Source organism: Schistosoma mansoni, chromosome 1 (genome assembly GCF_000237925.1).
Source record: "Schistosoma mansoni strain Puerto Rico chromosome 1, complete genome".
Lineage (NCBI taxonomy): Eukaryota > Metazoa > Platyhelminthes > Trematoda > Strigeidida > Schistosomatidae > Schistosoma > Schistosoma mansoni.
In genome coordinates, this window is record NC_031495.1 from 8,870,272 (window position 1) to 8,894,739 (window position 24,468).

Below are 24,468 nucleotides of genomic sequence, written 5' to 3' on the forward strand. Positions count from 1 at the left end.
TGGTGTATCCTTTTTCTAGGGTCAGAATATCCAACTTCTTCAGTTAATACACTATCATATAAATTATGTTGTAAAAAGTTGAATACGGTAGTCGGACTAACTACTAGTGAACCTGACCTCCTATGTGTTCTAAGTTACAAGTTATATTTTCCTCATTATCATCACTTGGGCTTTCCAGTTTCAAATAATCCTATTATCTTCATTATCCATTGACAATAAACTTATGCTTTATAATGATATTAAATGATCTTATACGAAAGATCAGGACAGTGTTGAGATTCATTTATGTTTATCTGATCCATTACAGCATGACTCAATAGTTTTGATACACCGGAACCAGATGGTCTAAGATATTCACAGAGATCACAGTTGATAATAGACTGATCTTCTGAGAGAACAGGATTTAATGCCGTGTAGCTCAGATAAGGGCACAACTGTTGTCCTTTTTGGGTCGTCATGACTATGTTACTAAATTATTAGAGGCAGACAGATCCTCTAAAGAAATCATTCAACAATGTTAGAAATCAGTTGTTGTTATCGTTGTCATTATTTATCTTCTAAATATTCGATTTAGTTGTTTATCTGTTCTATTTGTTCCCTTTGAATTATTTTGAATTCATTGTATTAGGTGAATCTCCGTATAGACAGCAAAACGGACAATTGTTTGTTTTATGAGTTTTATCTGGACTGAATATCGACTCATTGTATCTGGATAATAGGTAAATCATGAATTATTTCATAAGGCCTTGGTAATCTGAAACCTATCTAGCGTTAACTATTTATTGTGATTACTATTGTTAGAAAAATTGAGAAAAGCTTTATTTAGAAAAAATTTTCATGATTTACTAACTAACCTGACATCCATCATATTCTACAATAATACTTGTATCAACACGATCTAAATTATTTCGATAATTACGCTTATCCATATGATATTTTCCCGGTCCTAATCTTTCACCTGAAGTTAAATCAAGCATTCGTTCATTATGTGCTAGCAGAGCTGTTGCTTTATTAAAATCTGATTGACTTGTACGTGAATTCCATGAACCATAGATTTCTGTTCCATCACATAAAAATTCAAGTTCTTGTGATGCATATCTATGTTGAATACGTAACATATTAACTTGTGAATGACTTCCATAATTATGTAACTGAATAGTGGAAAGAAAAACATACAAGTGTTCTCGTTAGTTCGGTGTGAAATATCGTAAACGATACATGTAGTAAAAAAATTGGATTAGATTAATATTTAAGATTACCATAAAACACTGAACTACAAAGCTTCTCCACCATCTTCATTTGATCATAAGTGTTGTCTTCTCAGAGTTTGTACTCGGTTTAACAATGTAGTCGGGAATGAGGAAGTCAAACGTAGGATGTATTGTAAAGATGGTATATCGGTTGATGAGACTATAAGTCAACTGAAGAGGCTGAAATATGTGTAACTTGTGCCCAAAACACTAACTAACTTGACACCGAATGCTGGCTGGTATAACAGTAAATTGGAAAAAAAGTTAGGAGAGAACAAACCAAGACGTGACATTAGTCCATTAAACCAATAACTGTTGGACTAAGTATTATTACTAAGCTTAAACTACGTAGTTGGTGACCACACAAAGACTATGGTCAGTGGTCAGAGATATTCAGTGATGTAAATCAGAGTCAATTACAGTGATTCAGACGAATTCACTGTTTACCTATACCTAGAAGTTAAGCTTCAATAGTCATTCATATTGGCTCTCTTGTCATTCCTTATCTTAGAACTATATTCTCAATGTTTAGACTTTTTCAATCATCATTGATAGTGCCATTATTTCGGTTCCTTTGCTACCAGTCTAAGACTAAATTGACCTTATCATCCTAATGTGTTATAAAAACTTGAACAGGTGCACATTGATCTCAAGTTCTATACTGACTAAAACAGAATTTTTAATCAAACATTTGAAGCTATTCTAAATTCACGTATTTCAGCCAAATCAATCTGTTTGTTTCTTTGATTAAACTTATTTCACTTGAAGAATACAGTATAAAGAAACTACTCAACTAAGCCATAAATCTTTGCTATCGTTTGATAACCATTTGTATACGTAAAATATAGACACGATGAAAGAGCAATACCTAAATCAGCCACCGCTATTAAATCCATCACACTTGAAGTTAATAAATCAACACAAATATCTGTTTACTGTATAAGAGGTATTGTATTCAACAGAAATAAAATGACATTCGTATCACCATAACGTTCAAACGGAGACTAAAATTAACTTTATTACTGGAAGAATTGTAGATAAACTTCTCGTTATCAAAACAAACTCCAAAGATTATCAGTGATTTCGATGGCATATAGCAATTAGTTAATGAAATGACACATCTCTAGACGTACGTATATAAATACAAGTAACGAATTCGCGGAAATTACGCAATAGGAATTTCTGATTACTGAATTCACTATAAGATGTGGTTGACAAATGAACTCATTATCATCTTGACTTTCTTTGACCTTGAATATTTATGCGTTGTTTATTCACTAATGATATTGATTTTTGTTGACTGATTGTTTCTGTCCTTTAGTTACAGTTCCGTTTTTTATTTATATCGCACTTTTTCCTTGTTTAATAGAATGTGTTAATTTGTGTTTTGTACACGAATGGTGTCAATTTACGTTTTACAAACAGTTTATCAAGTCAAATAGCTTAATTGTTCTGACTTCGGCTAAACTACGACTCTGTATTGAATAGTCTAAGGATTAACTTAGAAGTGCATATGTAGGTCATTACTGTCTACATTTACTAATTTTAAAAATAATACCCAATTTATTTATGACTTGAGCTATTTAATCTAAGTGACCAGTGGATTTCAACCAGATCTGTTGTGAGATATCAACTCACTGAAGACAACTGGTGAACAGTTGCTCAACTTCGTGGATTGGCTGAAGTTAGACATTAAGACCACCGGATGCGGGCTCAGTGGTCTAATGGATAAGCGCTCGTGCGCGAGACTGGTAGGTCCTAGATTCGAATCTGGCGACGCGGGATCGTGGATGCGTACTGCTGAGGAGTCCCACAATAGGACAAAATGGCCGTTCAGTGCTTCCAGGTTTTTCATGGTGGTCTAGCTCCAATTGACTCATGATTTCAACTATGAAAATACTGAAATCTCCACAAAATCTCTTCTGATAAGTGATTACTATTAATCTTATGGATATTTCCAGTAAACTATCCAGGCAGACAGAGTTTCATTCAATATGTCTTAGTGATTCATATTAATAAATTATAAATTATAAATCATTTAAAAATTCATTTATAGAACTTACATCCAATGGTGTTGTAGAATTCATTACTCGAAGTTGACTTTGCCATTCACTATCACTTGGTAATGGTTTCAGATATGTAACTAGTATTCCCTAGTGTGGAAATAAATTTCAGAATTATTACAATAATGAAGTAATATTACTAATTATTCAGAAATATTCAGAAGGAGTTTTGTGAAGATTTCAGTATTTTCATAGTTGAAACCATGAGTCAGTTGAAGCTAGACCACCATGGAAAACCTGGAAGCACTGGATTGGTTGAAGTTAGACATTAACACCGTCGGATGCCGGCTCAGTGGTTTAGAGATTAAGCGCTTGCGCGCGAGACTGATAAATCCTGGGTTCGAATCTTGCGAGATGGGATCGTGGATGAGCACTGCTGAGGAGTCTCATACTATGACGAAACGGCCATCCAGTGCTTCTAGGTTTTCCCTGGTGGTCTAGCTTCAATTGACTCATGATTTCAACCATGCAAATTTTGAAATATATTCACTTAAATTCTAACATAAGTTTTCATGATGACAATACTAAATGTAAAACATTCACCTAATGAGCAGATATTCATTAGGTTTTATGACAATATTGAAATTTGGGAAATCGAAGTTGTACAGTTTAGGACTTTAGTTAGTATCGATAATAAATTTTCTAATCTTAAACTTCTCATGAACTTGGAATCAGATGTGAACTTCGTTCAGTCTGACAATTTTATTCCCTGTATTAATTCAAGTGAACTATATCTATTGTGTGTGATGTTGTAGTAACCATATAACAACCCCCGTGTTATACTGTTAGGTTTACGTAAAATTTGTTATATGAATGATTATATTATGATCTAAGGATGATTAGGTTTCAGATGTGATTTGGGGATTTGTTTGGATACGTGTATTTGAGGAGTCAATAAAACCTTATTTCATCAATCTTTCGTGCTCTCACTTTGGTTCATCGGAATTGTAGAGGTTCCCACTTCCCACTATAAGTAGTATGACTGAAGGGTTGCAGTGTTTCCCGGTTGTCAAGTTAAAGCAAGAAGACTGTGAATTCAATGAAGTCGATACGTACATAATATCAACGACTCTCCAGATGTTATAGTTGGCTACCCAGTTACAACAATGCTGACAAACCTAATTCTCCAATTATAACAGTGGCGATTCTAAGATATAACAGTTGAAGAGTAGATATCAATGGAATCTAGGACTAGCATTCTGTCCTATTCAGGACTTCCCAACCAAATGTGTTTACTAAGATTAGAACCTGGTACTTCTTGCTTCAAAGCGTCAACGTTTTATCTATTAAGCTGTCGAGTTACAGGGTCTTACAACGAGTATGAATTTGGTTTGTATATTTTAAGATTGTTTACATTATTAACAGAAACCAATTAAACAGGGATTCAAAAATAAGGGACAGTGGGAAACTGTTTTCGTCGCTTTTTGGACTTGTTGGCAGTCCCAGCTCACGACAATACATTGGATCGGCAGCAATACATTAAGTAAGGAACATTTATTCTAGTGAATTCGAATTTAATGTAAAGTTGGGTCATTATATCTAACTATATATCAATTGTTTACTCATTTAACATAGGATATTGTTTAAATATGTTTTGGTCAAAGTTGTCACATTTCATATTACTATACAGTGAGAGATCATTCTGAGATAATGATCACAACAAACAGAATGACGATATCAATGGCTGTGGAAAATCACAACAAAACTCGTTCGCAATAACCAAATATGATAGAAGAATATCAAGTTTAGAATAACACAAGCCTCATATTTACAATGAAATAACGAAAGAATGAAACTATGATATTTATAAATCACATATTCATAAGCTTTCCTTCTCTCTAGTTGCTGGGATTTGCACTTGGTTTATCTATATGGACACGACGTTAAAATTAAGTTTTACACACAAAAATCTCCACTTAAAATAAACATTTATTCATCTTTAATGAATTACCAAGATTGTTAGTAACATTCACTTACTTGATCCATGCTTGAATCAACACATGTCTCAACAGTGCCATCATCAAAAAATGTACACTTCGCTCTAATTGCATCTTTATTTGATCCTTCATTTGGATCGACCCAATAACTGGTAAATTAGAACAAAAAAATAACTAGAATAAGACTGAGCATTCCATTGTTAAAGATCAAGACAGTAATAATTAATACTACTCATCAATAAATGATTATAGAAAGACATGTGTTTATGGATAATCTTCAATTTGAAGTCCCTTTTTTATTATGGTGTGACATGTGATGCTCAAGTACTTAAATCAAGGGAGCATTAGAGAGCCATTTAATCTACGTATGTGCTTCTTGGCAATGGCTACTCTCCTACATATACAACATATAACCCATGGTTATCAGACTACACAGTAAGCGCTAAATGTTATGTTCTGTATGGCTGGACTCCACCATTCATGATTAATATAATAACTTGAGAAGAAAACGCAAAGGAGCGGATGGTTTCCATTAGCATTGACTTACGTAAAGATTCTCAAATGAAAATTCCACAACTCTAGATTCTATTCTAAGTGATATTCTCATTGTCCACTGTTGGGTTCCATAACAGAATGAAAACACGTGTATAGTCCTCCATGGTTTTCAACAATTAACCAGTTAATGTTTGTCAACTATAAAAACTGAATTTTAATAATAAATATTATCATAGTTGAAAGCGTGAGTCAATTGAAGCTAGACCACCAAGGAAAACCTGGAAGCATTGGACGGTCGTTTCGTCCTATTGTGGGGCTCCTCAGCAGTGCGCATCCACGACCTCGCCTCACGAGATAATAAATATTATAAAAATTGATCAAGTATTAAGGTAAATTTCAAGTAATCTTCCAACAAAAACACATTCATTCTTTTTCCATACAAGGTTAAGTTTACAGAATTAACTCAGTGATACAATTCTAAATCATACCACCTATTTAAGCGTAATGCATTCTTCCTTCGTTCATTATTCCCTCGAACTGTTTTATGTGTATGAGGCACTTTTATCAAACTAATTCCTGTTTTAAATTCACTTAGTATTGTTTGTTTGAATCTTCCCATCGATGTGTTAGGACAGCAACTGGTCAGTCTCTAATTGGCATATGTGCATACGACTCAGTGGCCGAGTGGATAACGCGATGGCGTTTGAAGCGAGGGTACTGGGTTCGAGTCCCAGAGTGAACATCAACTCAGATACAGGTATATCCAGTTGACGAGCCCCAAATAGGACGAAACGCGCATCCTGGATTCCACTGCTAGCCACTATCCATCTCTGCTTACCATAATTCCTGTTTTGTTAACATTATTATTAATGCGACTACTTATAATCATTCAAGCTATTGTGACAGGAAGAAGTATAATTGGCCATTTACAGCTCAGCTCTGAAGTAACGGATTATTTGATTTGTATGAAAGTAGCGATGAAAAAGGATACAATTTTTAGTCAAACTTATCATCCTATTTAAATTAAGTCTCACGTTAATAAACTAACTAGAAAATATTCGTTATTGTTAGAATAAATTTAATCATAAGTAGAGATGGATGGTGGTTAGTAGTGAAATCCGGGTTGCGCTTCTCGTCCTATTTGTGACCCGTCAGCTAGGTGTACCTGCATCCCAGAGTTGATGATCATTCTGAGATTCAAACCCAGTAACTTCTGCTCCAAACGCCATCACGTTATCCACTTAGCTACTGAGCCCATCTCTCCTTACTGCGATTATGACTACAGGCAATATCAAAGCAATCCGCATAGAATGCACAGATAACAAATGAGACTGATGAATTGCAGTCCTAAATAGTAATGAGAAGATCCAAACAACCAATAATGATGAATTAAACTTACGTATCATTCTGAGCAAATTTATTTGTTAATCTAACATCTTTACATGTCCGTGCTGGATTTTGGGGACTTAAACCAGTTGCATAACGTCTTGAACGTACTTTCTTATTCAGTGCATCTACACGTCCAAATATATTTTGATTAATTTGTTCAAGTGTTTCTTCTACAATATAAAAAATACAAAGATAATTAAATGCTCATAAGATCATTATTATCAGAAGTGGTTTTTGTGGAGATTTAGTATTTTCATAGTTGAAAGCGTCCTGGGTTCGAATCTCACGAGGCGAGGTCGTGGATGCGCACTTCTGAAGAGTCCCACAATAGGATGAAACGGCCGTTCAGTGCTTCCAGGTTTTCCCTGGTGGTCTAGCTTCAAATGACTCACGTTTTCAACTGATAAGATCAGTTTGATTATTTGGATGAATGTTTGTATGTTACATAACATATAAAAAGCTTTAAATTCAAACCAAACTCACTGTAATTACATAATTTTTAATTCAAAGTAAATAGATATTCAGCTAGGAAAATGATCAATTTAGTACGTATCTGTAAATATGTGGTAATTAATTATTAGAGAATATTAAAGCATTTGATTAGCTCACCAAATGCAACTGATTATCAATCAGTATTTAAAATAAACCACATTGCCCGAGTTCATTCATCACAGTTGAATACTTCAATGATAGATCCAATAATAAACACACACACCCAAAGAAATAACTGTTCAATATTCTAATGACCTATTTAAGAGTTCATCCTGTTTAGCTGTATCTAATATACGCTTGGGAAAATATTGGAAATAATCTAATCTACATGGTTGGTACACGATGTTCAACTTTCTTGCCCTCAAACTCTGTGGTACGGTTGAGGGTGTGGAGAGTCAGATCAACCTCTCAAAATGCTCTCACATGGCCACACGTTTACAGCCACTGTCAGAGAAGTCCTACTCACTGCCTTCTCGAGGCATTACTGTTGTTTATGAAATTGAGATAACGAAAAGCGAATTTCCAGAGGTTTAACCGGGTTGGTGGATACAGAGGGTTTACCTGAGGTAGTTGAAAAACCCAGATTCCAAGTCAATGGTATATATGGGCTCCAGGATGCTGAGGGAACAAAAGCCGTATGAACTTATTGTTGGTCACCGGCTACCATGGGGCTGTATCTCTCAACGTTGCTCCACTGACTTGTGGATTAGACCTTTATTTAAAGGCTAGAGGAGTGGCCCCATAAAAAACCACCTACCTTGGTTTGAGAAGCCTGGTAGTATCACAGCCCTTACACAAATCAATGATAACTATCACTGGCCTCGTTGTTATTGTGTGTATTTGGAGACCCTTTGTACCAATGTTTATGTGTTCAAATAAATAATTAATTCGTTTCAACTAGTGTATTAGACTACGTCAAAAATCCATTACATCATTGTCCAACACAATACTGGAAATACGGACAATGATCTTCATGCATATTAGAATGAATGAATAGAGTTTATACAACAAGTGACCATATACTACAGTTGTATTTACATAAACATACCTTACAAAAGCAATACATTATTTAATGCTTACACATCTACCTCTTAAATGAAATGATGACGACTGGTTGAGTGTTCTTCCTTATTAGGAAGAATTGTGTTGGTTTGCAAATCTTAAATGATGACTGTATACTTAAATAATTGAATGAGTACAATGATCATTAGTACATTTAACATTTAAAAGATGGTTTCATTCAAGTTTCATAGAAGTACTTTATGGTAGACATATTGATCAGTGTTGGACTATGAATCAATTTGTTGTGATAGGCGGTGTCCGAAATATGATACACAACCCCTCACAATTGACTACTTGAGTGAGAATAAAAAAAGTGAGCGAGAAAGTATATTGGGTTTCCGAATTCGTTTGAATTATGTTTGAATACAAATTTCATTGTGGTCTGAACTCAGTTTAAAATTAAAGAATTCTGTATAGTCGTATTGTTTAAGTTTGAGACTTTTCAAAAATATGAATTCAGAATGGCCTGATGAGTTTTTAGGCTGAGACCTTCAAACAGCTCGATGATCACCATAAATGTGTATAACATGGGAACAATTTGCAAATCGGTACTAACTACTTCCATTGTTATTAGCAATATATGAATCCCTGGTAATATAGTTAAATTCTTATAGTTACTGGCTTTCATTAATCATCTAGTGAGAATCAGTTGATATTGAAAACAACCCTCAACCTTAAACCACCGTTCACGAACTGTCTTATTAAAGAATTTTCAATGTTTTCGTTAAAGTTTTAGAACTTTAGATATTTTCTGGTCAAGAAATTTCCTTTATATCAACTTAATGACTACATTTTATCAAGTAAACAAAATTGATCTTTCAAGGAAATTGTTTCATCAATAAATGAGATTAAAATAGAGCATATTTACCAGTTTGTATTGCAGCTGATCTCTTATATCTCATTCGTAGATTTTCTCCATTATTTGTTATTTTCACTTGACCTTGTGGGCCTTGTTTACCCATTGGTCCAGGATCACCTTGATGACCTTGTTCTCCTCGAGGACCTGGTTAAATGTAAATCGACAATACTTATGATAATGTCAGTATGTTGACAGCATTTTCTTGATAATAGACAATATGTTACTAGTCACTTTAATAGTAATAAAATATCAATCAGGGCAAATTTAATAAAACTGTAGACATCCGATGGATTAGTGACTAATTATTTATAAATATATATTCAAGAATATTCACGGTAAAATGATTGCTTTATAGGATGAAAATCAGTCTTAACGTATTTCACAGTAGTATTATGGTGTATCAAAAAATAATTCATTGGTCATCATCAACGTCAAACAAATTGAGCGTTCTTAAAGAGAGATTTAATAAATGATTACAGTCATCAGTTTAGGAATTCATCATTGCGTTCTCTCAGTCTCTGGAATTGATGTTGTCAACTTTGAAATCATTTAATAAGTGATGTATCAAAATCAAACTTGCCTTGTAGACCAGGTGGGCCAGGAGGGCCTGTTGGACCTGGAGGTCCAGATTCTCCTTCATCACCATTGGGCCCTCGAGGACCAGGAGGTCCCTGATCCCCATGATCACCCATTTCACCTTGTTTTCCAGTTGGTCCAGGGTCTCCTATACTACCTTGCTCTCCTTTAGGTCCCGGTGGTCCAACCGTTCCGGGATTACCACCTACTCCTTTTGGACCAGACTCTCCCTTTGGACCAATTGGACCTGGTGAACCCTTTATTGAAATTGAGAAGAAAGGAAAATAAAAATGTCATACTAATGTGCTAAAAAGCGATCAATCCAATCTTTCAATGGCAAAATGATTGCTTACCGTTTTACCTAAATTCCCTTTCGGTCCAGATTCTCCTGGTGGCCCTTGAAGACCCTGAAAGTTACAAAACAGTCAAGATATTTAGACACTAGATGAGATTAAGGTAAAATAACTTGTGGATATAAAAAAAACTTAACTTACCTGCTCTCCTTCAGGCCCCTGAGGACCGACTTGTCCTTCAGCTCCCGTGATCCCGGGCGGTCCACGTTCACCAGGAGATCCCATTGGTCCAGCAGCACCTCGATCTCCTGGGTCTCCGGTAGGACCAGTCTCACCAGCTGTTCCAGGAGGACCTTGAACACCAGGAACGCCCACAGGTCCAGGTGGTCCTGGGGGCCCATCATCACCAAATAGTCCTTCTAAACCGATAGGTCCTCTAACTCCATCTTTTCCCGGCGGACCTGCTGCGCCTGGCTCGCCTGGCAATCCTGGAGCACCAACTGGACCCATTGGCCCTTGTGCACCCTGGAATGTAACAGAATGTACATTTTAAAGTTGTATTAAACGTGATTGACTAGTTTAGTAAATTTTTTATCAATGAAGATAAAAACAAGGCAATTAAAGACTCTTTTATTCATAAATAAAATGAATAATTTTCAAGTGTAGTTAATAAAAATCTACTGTTTACCTGAACACCTGGCTCTCCAACTATTCCTGGTGGTCCCGCAGATCCAGGTTGACCTTGTCGTCCAGGTCTCCCGAGCATTCCTTTCATCCCTTTTGGTCCAGGTGGTCCAGTAGTACCTTGAGCCCCCTGTTCACCACGTGCACCTGGCTTTCCTTGTTCTCCTTTTAATCCAGGTAATCCTGGAGGACCAGGTACTCCAGGTATTCCCATTTTTCCTGGAGCCCCAGCCAAACCAACGGGTCCAGGAAATCCAGGTGGGCCTTCTGCACCGATCACTCCTTTAATACCTGGTTCCCCACGTGGACCACTTCGACCAGGTGAGCCCTAAAATTTATTACGAGAGGTAGAAAAGTAATTTGGAGAAAATTTTCTTTTATCGATTTCATACATAACCTATTCATTTGTGTGTGGTATGTGCTCACGATTTTGATCAAGATTTATTGCCGTTTTAACTTATCTTTACTTATTAATCTTTTAGTACAATTTTGATGCTACTGTATTACAATTATTGAAACGGAATGACTTAATAAATGACTTTTTGACACAGTTTAATAATACACAGATAGAACTATGAATCCAACCATAAAAATGTGATAATCTTCCAATGTGTACATTTTGGTAACATAGTTTACAAGCCTCACTAAAGTCGATTATCAATTTTATCAATCTTAAAATCAGAAGGGAAATTCATTCACATGGATGAAACTGTGGTTACTTTTGGGCTGTTTGTCAGACTGTAAAATGCTTTATAAGCAATTTCATATAGCTGCCATTTTGCTTACATGTACAATAATAATATGTCATTGTTTAGAAACAATATGGGGACTATATCAGAAAGATTTAATCTAAATTCAAGAACTTACCTGTACACCAGCCGGTCCAGGTGCCCCCGGTGGCCCAACTTTGCCTTCTATACCTTTTATCCCTGCAACTCCAGCTATTCCTATCTCTCCAGGTTCCCCAACCATACCTTGAGGACCTGGAGATCCAGCTGCTCCTTGCTGTCCGGCAGAACCTTGTTCACCCTGCAAGAAAAAAATGTGAAAGAAGGTAGGTGAGGAAAAACATCAGTAGAAAACGGTACTAATGACTATTCTACTGTTTAAGCTTACCGCTTCGCCTCTGTCTCCCTTAGTACCTTGTTGTCCCGGACTCCCTTGGTCGCCTTGTTCTCCATCGGCTCCTGTTGGTCCACGTAAGCCTGGCTTGCCAATTAATCCCTGCACACCTTTTTCACCTGTTTCACCGATTGGGCCAGGAGGACCACGTGCACCTTTGTCACTAATTCCAGTTCAAGAAAGTAACAAAATGGGTTAAGATTAATGACGAAAAGAAATTAGTTTAAATTCCAAGTTCTACTGATGAAAATCATCAGTCAACGTACCCAGGTTCACCTTGACTTCCTGGCAATCCTTGTGGTCCGACTGGTCCTATGGGGCCAGGTGGTCCATGTGGCCCAGGTGGGCCCCTGTCACCTTTATCACCGAGGCTTCCTTGCGGGCCGGCGCGACCTTCATCTCCTTTCGACCCGGGGTCGCCCGATGGACCTGGTGGTCCACGCGTTCCTCGTAATCCAACTGGTCCGCTAGGACCAGGTGGACCAGCAGCACCCTTGGTTCCTTTTTCACCCTGTAATACAATAAAAAAAATTGAGTTACAAGGAACAATACATTTGCAGGTCTTTCATTACGTCCTATTTACCTATGACAAATGTGAATAAGAATTAAATCTTAAGTAGTTTTAGACGATTCACGATTATAATAACTAGCCTGAATCATTACAAAACAATAAAGTAACCATGATCAACGGGGTTGTTCTACTAATTATCTAGCAGCTATTAAAAGATTGAAATACTCAAGTGGACACTGTTTATCAGATTTCGAAATAAACAATCATGAATATCTGGTATAAGATTTATTCTTTTAGGAGTAGTCTTTCTACCAAAACAAAAAAATCTTTGGAGTAAAACAAAATAATTTTTCATTTTTGAAGATATCTTTGAAAACTGGGGAATATTGGATAACCATTTCGTTCCTTAACAGTGAGCATACGTCTTCTCGACAGAAATCAAACCCAGAACCTCTCGTTACCTCGATAAACAGGCTACTTTAAAAATGAAGTGTTGAATGTGATCGGTAATCTTCAATCTACACACAATATTAAATCATTGCTTATGATCAGATGATCAATTATTAAAATTTCCAAACAAATTCAAGAGTAAATTATCAAATTTAAACTAATACGTTTTAAATAAAGCTTATGCTGCAATTAGAATTTTACTGTAACTCACCTGTACTCCTTCAATCCCCTCTACCCCAGGTTTACCTGGGATCCCTTGAGGTCCACGTGGTCCTGGAGGACCACGTTCACCTGGTGCCCCTTGTTCTCCGATTTGACCAGGTACACCAACCATACCTATTGGCCCAATTTCACCAGGTATACCAGGTTCACCAGGTTCACCTCGATCTCCTAAAAGTCCAGCTGGTCCTGGTCGACCGGGTAAACCCTTTATTGAAAAAAAACATCAAAGCATAAGTAGATTACGAACAAAATTCATATTATGCAAATCTCTGATATAGATTTCTCAAGGACAACTTTCACACATTCGACTAAGCCCCGTATCGAATTCGATTAGTAAGTGGCATAATTATTTGTAATTTCCTAAAACCTTTAATTTCTTTTGAAAGTGAAGGTAGAATTACACTAACTTTTGTTGAATATGAAGGTTTGATTATTTAAATCTGTTAATCAATTGTTATCAAATAAAAAAAATATTTTACATTTCACTGAAGAATCCATACTTACTGGAGGACCCGGAACTCCCACGAATCCGGGTGAACCCCTTGGACCTTGAGGCCCAGCAGCTCCAGGAGGACCAGTTGGTCCTGTCGGTCCCTCGTCACCTTTGAATCCAACTGGTCCTGACTGGCCTGGCGCCCCACGTGGACCAGGTGCTCCACGTGGTCCAACAGGTCCGCTCAAACCTAATGGTCCCATATGACCTGGGTCGCCTTTTTCACCTGGACTTCCAATACCACCTGCCGGTCCAATGGAACCTTTAGGACCTGGGGCCCCAGGATATCCTGCGCTTCCCCGAGGACCTTCATTCCCCTAGTAGGATAAGAAATACAAAATATCAGTTAGCTTTTTAATAAATTAAATATTTTGTACAGCTAATAAAGAAAATAATTAAAATGAATTCTGTATATTCTCATAAGCATTCACAAAATGGTTATTCATGCGCATCAAATAATAATTAATTTCTGTAATTTGATCGGTTAGTTTTAAAAACCTTTTAATTTAATTGCAGATCTGTAAGCGGTGAAGTCTGGAAACAACAAACTTGCTGTTAAACCTTGTACCATAAAATCTCTGAATGTGTTGATTAAATGCAATAAATAATTAGAGCGGTAAATTCAATCGCTGATATAAGGATATCATTCTGTCCATTGACTGACCTATTAGTATAAACATCTCATAGAAGATTGACTGCAGCCCAAATAATCCAATGACCACGTTTCTGGCAACAACAATGGTTGATATGAACATAGCTCCCAGTGGGAACATCAGTTATTTCAAAACTGAGTACAAGCCTTCTCAATGAGTATCAATTTGCGTGGAACCTATTCCATGGATTTGTAACGCCTTACTTCAACCGTATAAGATACAAATGGTATAGCACAGTATTTCAGCATAGTATAGTGAAATAATTCCACCATTATATCATATATGATTGGAGTAGCACTTTGGTGAAATTATTTCATTTCATGAAAAGTATGTGAATAAAAACGCAATAAATGTGTTTTTTGAGACCGAAATTTTCCGTTTATTCTATGAAGTAGAATTCTTAAAATTACATTTATGGTAAATACTTATCACTTACTTTCTGACCTTCTAATCCACGAGGACCAAGTTCACCTATTATGCCAGGTTCACCTTTTATTCCAACAGGACCCTCACTACCTCGTGGTCCAGGCAGACCACGTTCACCTTTTGAACCTTTTTCACCTCTATCTCCACGAACACCAGTTAAACCAGCTGCTCCTTGAGTTCCTTTAGCTCCAGGTAAACCACGAGGTCCACGGTCACCTTTATATCCTGAGGCTCCAACAGGACCAGTATCTCCAGGTTCTCCAGTTAATCCTGGTTCTCCTTTCGGACCTGCATTCCCCTTTAAAAAGCAGTTTATTGTAATATAATGAATTTATAGAAGAAAAAACATCAAACTAATTAAATCTGTTCACATAATCAAATGATATGAATAAGAGTATTCTACTACCAGTTTATGGTTTACTTTAAAGAACAGATATCCTTGAATTTTAAAGATTTTTCACTTACTATATTTTAAGATAGGGATTTATTAAACTATCATTGACTATATGAATTTTTTCCACATATTGGTTGTTCGTTTGATTTACTTAGTACAAATTAGTAAATATCTACATATACATGTAACAGATTGCACAAATAAATAGATATTTGGGCCCAGTTGTTTTGCGCATTTAAAGCGAATGGTATGGGATTCGAATCTCAGATTAAATATCAGTTCTGGGATCCAAGTACATCGAACTGATGAATCCCAAATAAGAAGAAAAGAGCTTCTTAATCCCACAGCTAGCCATGTTCTATCTGTTTGATATAAACTTATGTTTTAATGTCTATGTCGAAGCCATCCGGCTGAGACTGATTAAAATCCAGTCAAAACATCAACCACAGGTTAATCCAAACAGTTACTGAATAGTCAGTAAGAGGTTGTTGTCCTATACTAGGACTCAAAGCCATCTAGTGCTTCCATGTTTTCACTGGTTGTTTGATTTAGATCGTTTCATGAGTTGAATGAAACCAAAAAATAAATTAACAGATTGTAAGTTAGCTTCACTTTTGGTGGGGTGAGGGACGTTTGGGATACCGTTGAAGGGGTGTCAAACTAGATTTTTGACTGAATGGTTGGACAATGATCACGTGGTAGCAGTAAATTTATTTAATTTATCAAGTCTTAGTTATTTTGAAGGTTATTATAAGATATTTTCAAAAGTGTTGAGATTTCTATAAACAAAAGCTGTTTACAGTTGTGGGCAGTTCTAAATACAATTTAATTGGATATAATAAAACTAAGCTATACTGACAGCCCTGTTGTAAATGTAATCGACCAAACAGACTAGGGCAACGATTGCTAAACTTATTCCAAAATTTCAGCATGGAACTACTGACAGCGCTACAGAATATCATGTTTTTAATGAGATTTCGTTTAATTATTTTGGTGATACGTTCGTAGATTGGGTGCTATTGAGAAAATCTTATCATAAGTTAAGATTATTAATGTTAGGAGTATGAGAGGCTAGGGATGTTAAGTTTAGGCCAAAAATTGACAAGTTTTTGGATAGCAGTGGTAGATTTTAAGATTAAAAAAAAGTTAAAATGTTAGGATTTCAAAACTACATTTTTTACAATTCTGCCGGCTTTTCGTAGTGTACAATTGATTTATAAGACCTGGATTTTGATTGGCTAATATTCTCTTGTTTAATATCAAGGTCTCTCCCAGAGCCTCACAAGTTCATCAGTATAGTTTCGGTTTGGCATGATCTCATTTGGCATTAGGTAACTTGATTTATCTTTGTCTTGTTAGTTTTTTCCCGAGGTCACATTCCAGATGATTTCTTGAAAGGATTTTCATCATTTTCCTGATTATCTAGGGACTACTTAGATTGGTGTTAGTATACTTAATGTTTATAGTTTTATACCGATCTATATATTATACACTAATAAGGATCACTTAATCAAATTTGCCACTGTATCATGAGCTAATCTGACAGACTGGAACACTGTTGGGTGACCTTTTTTGATCTATGGATGTAACGTGATTGATTACGTTTTGTACAAACATGTCTATTTCCATTCGCTTACATATGGCTCTGTTAATCATTCACCGTTAAATTTAAAGTTTTATAAGCTCACCTTATACGTATCAATCATTTAGATTTTAGTTGGTTGTCTGTAATTCATCTCATATAATGATTAAGTAATCGAATATTCGTTGTGAAGGCTTTTCCAGCCTCTCCTGTCTGGATCTATTCAATTCTGTATTCATTCGGCCAGTTCGTTTGCCCACATGGATGTTTAAAATGTACATTTCCTAAATATAACTCATATTTGACCCTTCATTTCAATGTTGTATAAATGTGGTTAGTTTACAGAATATATGTGACGTAGGGTATTTGTTTTATTGCAATCATTATTGTTCATAATGGACACTAAACCTTTTTTTATCTTAAATATTCTCCCACTATTTGTTTATAATTTATTTCAATGTGGACAAATATATGTGTGAAATTAAATGAGAATTAAGTATTATAGAAATTTCATCTAGTAAAATTTAAAAACTCTGGACTTGTATTGATATTAAAAACATTTGTACCTGTGGTCCAGGATTTCCAGTCATTCCAGGGCTACCTGGTAGTCCGGTTACACCAGGTGGTCCTCTTGCTCCAGGCTTTCCAGTTAGTCCACGTATGCCTTGAGGTCCAGGTACCCCTGGTGGACCAACAGGACCTTGTGGACCAGGTGGGCCCATTTCACCTGAGTCTCCTAACTCACCTTTGAGTCCATTTGGTCCAATCCTTCCAGGTAATCCTCGTAATCCAGCTGGTCCAACTGGTCCCATAGGGCCCTAATTAATGGATACATAAAAATAATCAAATCAGCCTATACCATTTAGCAGAACAAAGAAAACTGCCTCAAGTTTCAAAAAGGATTATAAACCGAAATGATATGTCAAGCTTCCGCTTAGAACTCAAAATATACGAGGATAATAGTAACCAGATAAGCCTCGATTGTTGAATAAAGGAAACATTTTAACAATAACTTGAAGAACAGTTAAACAGGCCGTCAGACAAACGGATATAGGAAGATTCAGATATAAGGCATTCGAATCTATCACAAAACTGAGAGCAAGTTAACCGTTTGCATCGATGTAATGCATTTGACAGTCACATTCTCAGTCAGATATCATATTCCAAAGTGAGCAGACAATTAACATGTTTGCACCAAATACCATAATCTCTCAAAGTCTGTGATCAATGTAGAAGGATAAACTTCTGATTGAACTACTTACCTGAAGTCCAACTGATCCAGGCTCTCCAGGAGGACCTACTTCACCGTCTCGTCCATAAGGACCAGGCACACCTCTAAGTCCAACATCTCCTTTAATACCATTCGGTCCAATTTCTCCTTTATGACCTCTATGACCAGGTAAACCCGGTAATCCAGGAAGACCAGGTAATCCTTTGGGACCAGCTAACCCACTTGCTCCTATCTCACCGTCAACACCTGGTCTACCCTGTTCAAACGAAAAAAAAAATTTTCAGTGACTAATAACAGCGTAAAACAATTCTTTTTAGGAAGATCATGATTGATAAACAAACTGATATTTTGTGGTAGATAAGTTTGATCCTTCTATTCTGTACATCTTGTAACAATATGGCTATATTGGGGTAATCCTCATATGATGCGCATTTGCTAACAAAAACTGATCAAATTTCATTCCCTACTATCAACAATTGATTAATCTGAACTCAGTCGGTTAGTAGATATCGCATTGGGGTTTATTAGGTTAGATGATTTGAATTAACATCGAAATTGGAATACAGATACATCTGGCTAGTGAAACACACATCCTGGAATCCATTGCTAGTCATAATTTATTTATTCTATGAATTTAGTATAAAATTGATAAAACTCCAAATTTCCCATAAGTAGAGTGGTGTGATCTACTTATATCCACATTAGTAGTATATGGTGATGGTCAGACATCGAATGTATTTTGGCAGAAGACCGATCAGGAAAGAACTGAAATGAGGCGCAATCGGTACGAAAATGCATGAACAATGAAATCAGAGAAGACGGACTGATATTTGCAGAAGGAACAGTTAAGATTGAGACAACTGATTGTTATTTTGCAAATTAACTGTTGACTGTATGGTTATCAGAATTTAGGTAAATAGTCTGTAATTTGTGTCTTCATACATCCGATTGTCCCCAGTCGTGTTTTGTTCACTACAGTAGAATCAGGAATTTCCCAAATATTCATTCTTGTTGGTTCTTAGCCAGAATTAAGTTCATTGAATATGTTTCTTATAAAAATTCAACTCAGTTAATTGAGAATCGATCTTAAAGAAAAGAAGATAATGAGGGAAGAGAATCTGTGTCCTCGATGAAGGATATGTATACAATGGATAATCACTTTGATAATACACCCTGTATTATGTACTCATATCAAGCAGTTTTAATATGGATGTTTTTACTCAAATTCAGTTCGTACCTATTGCTATATCCTATCAAGATAGAAGAGGCTTTCACCATTTCATATCATAATTGAAATAATTAACTGAAGGTGGATAAGATATACACCATCAGGATCAACGTAGAGAGGCGTTATTTATTGTCTAAAAAAGATATATTCAACATGTTAGTTTTACATTACCCACAATAGTATTATTATTCTTTTTCTAATTAATTTGTTTTTGTCAGCCATGACATACCATAAACTCTTAACCCGATCTCAGTTATATGCATATCTCCAAGTGGATTATTTAGTCTATAGACTAGCGCCCTACGCTTTAACCAGTGGCAAGCTTTGACAAGGATGATTTAACAATTAGTTGATGGTGAGATAGTTTTTACTCCTTTCGGTCCATTGATAAACAGGTCTTCTTCTATTCCCAGTCATGATTTCTATAAATGAACACGGAAAGTTTCTATGACTATATTTCAGACACCTAATATTCCTTATTGACCATAAATAAATGTAATCATAATATCTGTTTTCGTAATTTGGAAGTTGGATAACTGATGTTGATCATGTATTATTTCATTATTAATAAGAGTTGAAGAAACTCGAGATAGAATCTTTTATGAGCACTTGATAAAGCAAAACGTGGACTCAGGGTTACCTTTCGACCACCTTCAAACACCACTTTATGTCTACTACATCACCCTAGCTATTATATAGTTCCCTATATGAAAACTTACGTGAATGATTACAGAGAAGGTGATATAAAGCTAAAAAAACATGAGTCATTAAAAAGTTAACGTGACCATTAATTTATCGAGTAATCAACTTACACGAGGACCTATAGGACCTGGAGGACCTCTTAAACCTGTTGGACCTATAAAACCAGGTTCTCCGAAAAGACCTTGATCTCCTTTCGAACCTCTTGGTCCAGGTGGACCTTGTATTCCTGGGAGACCAATCATACCTTGCTGACCTCGACTTCCTTTTAGCATCATCTATAAAATAAAAAAAGTGAAACATGTGGATAAAATAGTTCACAAAGTACCCATAGGGTGTGTTTTATATAACCTCAGCAATAATTCACTTGCAGATTTTTAAAATTATTTTTTTTATGAAATATACACCTGCCTGCATCAATGTTTCTATCGATAATAAGGTTACATCTGTAGATCCCGAACATTATAAAGGATCATTTATTGAAATCATATCAAGAAGCATTTCTTCGACAATGTAAACACAATACTACAATAGGAAACGAGCTTATCGTGTAGTGACATATATATAGGCAAACCGTTCCGAAATTATTATATTGAGCAATTTTCAGATCATTCAGGCTGAATCTATAGTAGATAGTGACCAAGCAGAGATGCTGAATGTGCTGTCCGTATTTTACTAATTCATATTATCAGCATCCTTCAGCGCTTTTACTGAAATCTCAGAAACCTTAATTTTATTTCAGTATCAACCTTGTAATTAATGTTTGTCTGCCTATGTTCGACTTTGTTAACTGGTTACATTAATCTCTAACAAACGACCCAGAAAATGACAGGGATTTACTCTTATATTTATTCGATCCATTGTAGCCCGAATGTGATGATTCATTCTCCCTGAATATATTATTTGCTATATCCTGAGTGTCCAAATCGGTTATTCATCAAACATCGTTTGTTCTTTTTCTTTATCTTGAGTTATTTGTGTTCGGCAAATTCCTTAGTAGGAAGTGCCACAGTTGGAGGTTGATAAATTATTAATTTAATAGCTTCTAAATTTATAGTACCACTATCTAATAATTTCTGAAGAGAATGAACAATTTATCATAGACTTACTCTAATAAACATAATTAACTTATCTATGTCATAGATTAAATCAAAGTCTGGTCTCAGCTAAACAATCACTGATGACCATGAAGCAGTGGAGAACTGTTTCACTCTAGTATGGGACTCCTCAGCAGTAGACATCCATGACCCCAATATTAGGGATCAAACCTGGGACCTTCTGTCTGATCAATACTTCGCGGTCCCATACTAGGACAAAACAGCTGTACAATGCCTCAGTTTTTAATAATGATCTAGTTCAGATCAATCCGTGATGTGAATTACGGAAATTCTACAATCTACACAAAACCTCCAGACTGATAACGTATAGTTATTCTAAGAAAAGAAAATCCCAAAATTATGACCACCTTCTGCCCGGTAATCATAGTTAGTCGATTTTTGCTGGGTATAAGGTGACAAAATAGTGTGTTAAATTGATAAAGATACTTATTTAATGACTTTTAAGGTGTCATAGTTTGAGACAAGGTCTGCTTGACATATCTCAAGATTACTGACTAAATTACTCAGCAAAGGGAAAAGACTTAAGTTTTAAAATGGCAAGTGAAAACTTACGACAGCTTGTTGTACTGTTGTTCTAAAACTGGCCATACGACTTAATTCATTCTTTCCAAAACTTGGTAATGGCATCATTAATATGTGACTCGGTACACCAGGTAAACCAGGGGCTCCTGGGATTCCATTGCGACCATCTCGTCCCTAAAAATAGAACGTGCAATGAATATGGTAATAGTTTTAGGTATAGCAGAAACAATGATTTAAATTGTTTCATTCAATGAAGATATATTCATTTAGTCATTAACAACTCCTCATGCAGCCTTTCTTGGATTACTGTGTATCGTAAGCTTGGAAAAATGAAGAAGAAGAAGAAGAAGGTTAGTCATGGGATTAACAGGCCCAGCCAGTAGAAAATAAACTTTTTGGAAAAAGCCAACAGAAGGAATCACTTAAACTATTCAAACTCTGCCCCAGGAGTTGAACGGTCTTTATTTAGAAGAGTTATGTCGCCTCGCGGAAAAAGTTGAGAGTTTTCGGAAGCTCCAAAAGCTATGTTTCTTCAAACAATCTGAATAATAATTAATCTAAGCATTATTTACGGATAATACTTCATAGTGAAGGACTGAATATCATAGAAGCTAATTTACGCAACGATCATACAATCATTAAATAAACCAATAGATTGCATTTCGTACCGTTTTTCTACACATTTTAATTAATTTTGATTAACTACTTATAACAATATAAAGTAGGTAAATAATTACCAACTGACGATCCACTCAACAATCGCAATTAAGATATCATTATCCGAAAAAGAGTTGTAACAATGTGAACCTACATGAATCTATCCAAATCTTCTTATCTTGAGTTACATTAGACGGTAGAAATTGTAGATGAATAGTCAAATTTAGTAAGTCGTCCTAATATAAAACGATAAATACTATCTAAGAAGAGTTTTGTACGTTACAAAGTTAGTTTTATTCATATCCTAAATTATCTAGTCTTCTTCTTTTGTAAATGAATTGCAACTCTGATGAGTAAACAAGTCCTGAAAAACCTTTAATTCACATTTCCACGCTAAACGTTGCAATCCTCGGATTGGTTTTTTTCCTCGTAGTTTGTCGTCTTACTACATATTCCCAGGGTCATTGTTGTATTATAGTTTTGACCTCGAGGAGTAGGAAAGCTCACTTATCAAGAATTTCCATCTCCTTTATTCTGTTATGATGCTAAAGAGTGTGTGAAGGTTGAAGTGCTGTCGTTACGCAACCAAAGAAGTCAAAATGTGAGAAATGTAAAGGGTCACATCTTCCTATTTTTTCAAAGTCTAGGAAGTAAGGATTAACGGTTAAAACAAAATCTCTCGTAGAGCATTCAGTCAAACAAAATAAGGAACCATTCTTTTGGAATGACAAGTTTTACGCTTTATTTGTACCTTACGTTTGAATTTCAGATACAATAAGGCTACACTTTAGAAAAATAATTACAATTCCCAATAAACTGAAAATTATGTAAATGTAGTCGAAAAGAATTTTCGAATAAAAATGACTCATCAGGGAGGAGGGGAAGTAAACTTACAGGTTGACCTTTTTCACCTTTTGGACCAACTTCACCTTTTTCACCTGGCTGACCCTAAATAAAATAATTATATTATAATCAATCAACAAATTATTTTAATAGTTGAATTCATGAGCTAGACCACCATTGAAAACCTGGAGTCATTGGACGGCCATTTCGTCCCATGATAAAACATCGACTCATGAATTCATCTATTAGAATTACTAAATATTGTAATAATTGCTGATTAATAGCTGTGAAAATAATTAGAAATAATGAAGTCAGAAAATAAGAAAGCGGTAGATTATGAAAGACCATGGAAGAATGAAGGACTGAACATATTGGTTTTGTACACAAATGTTAGGCTTAAATGAGTGGATATCGGGTTCTTTTTTCAAATATTCGACGCCATTCTATTTCACTATAGACCACTATTTCTGTTATATCCTGGCGAAGACATAAGTACGGGTAACTCCCTGGACCTATTAATGGACGATTATTCTATATATATATTCTTATTGTATAACCATTCAGTGACTGGATTATGTATATCTGTATTCATCTTATTGTAAGCTTCATTTTGACCTATTGATTATTATCATACGATTTACCGTTCCTAAATTATATTCAGTTTATTGATGACTGTCTCCCACGTTCTCAGCCACATTTGGCTTGATCTTGTACAAATATTATTTTCTATTTTATGGTGTGATGTGGTCTGTCTGTCTGGTATATAAACCGAGTATGCTTGAAATAAACAGTTCGCATAACAGAAGCTGTCATTGGTGTTCTGGACTCAATTGGAAGGGCTAGGCTGATAAGGGACCAATAAGGACGCTAGATTACTCATACTGATCGAACGTCATTGATTGTCATAGTTTAAGGTCGGAAAAGTCGTATTTCGATTTGTGGATAATTCACGTAAGTAAGTTCATTTGAAATCACTACAAAATAAAATATATTTTCTCTTTGTTTCCCATTAGAACATAATACGATTAAATTCATTAGGAAAGTATATAGTTATGCAGTTAACATTGATTGTATTTAAAGATTTTGACAAGGGGGTATTTTGTAGAGATTTTTAGTAACTTTTTATATATAATTGAAATCATGAGTTAATTGAAGCTAGACCATCATGGGAAACCTGGAAGCATTGGACGGCCGTTTCGTCCTATTGTGGGACTCCG

General features: G+C 35.7%; 1 protein-coding gene and 1 non-coding gene across 2 annotated transcripts in view; one reads left to right on the forward strand and one right to left on the reverse strand.

Moving 5' to 3' along the window:
* The window catches only part of Smp_123830 (putative collagen alpha-1(V) chain precursor), a gene marked incomplete at both ends in the record, with an annotated part of 48,505 nt that overhangs the window by 286 nt on the left and 23,751 nt on the right, over positions 1–24,468 (reverse strand). Inside the window, 18 exons of the mRNA XM_018793164.1 lie at positions 855–1,151; positions 5,291–5,399; positions 7,145–7,304; positions 9,557–9,691; positions 10,128–10,380; positions 10,477–10,530; positions 10,618–10,941; positions 11,105–11,428; positions 11,968–12,129; positions 12,217–12,385; positions 12,489–12,733; positions 13,395–13,610; positions 13,910–14,215; positions 14,988–15,275; positions 17,520–17,771; positions 18,216–18,440; positions 20,225–20,389; positions 21,782–21,925. Of these exons, the coding sequence (XP_018647704.1) occupies positions 855–1,151; positions 5,291–5,399; positions 7,145–7,304; positions 9,557–9,691; positions 10,128–10,380; positions 10,477–10,530; positions 10,618–10,941; positions 11,105–11,428; positions 11,968–12,129; positions 12,217–12,385; positions 12,489–12,733; positions 13,395–13,610; positions 13,910–14,215; positions 14,988–15,275; positions 17,520–17,771; positions 18,216–18,440; positions 20,225–20,389; positions 21,782–21,925 (3,828 nt within the window). The remainder of the gene's footprint in view (positions 1–854; positions 1,152–5,290; positions 5,400–7,144; positions 7,305–9,556; positions 9,692–10,127; positions 10,381–10,476; positions 10,531–10,617; positions 10,942–11,104; positions 11,429–11,967; positions 12,130–12,216; positions 12,386–12,488; positions 12,734–13,394; positions 13,611–13,909; positions 14,216–14,987; positions 15,276–17,519; positions 17,772–18,215; positions 18,441–20,224; positions 20,390–21,781; positions 21,926–24,468) is intronic.
* Smp_tRNA_01527_Gln_TTG.1.1 lies at positions 6,419–6,484 on the forward strand. The gene has a single exon. It is a non-coding gene (tRNA).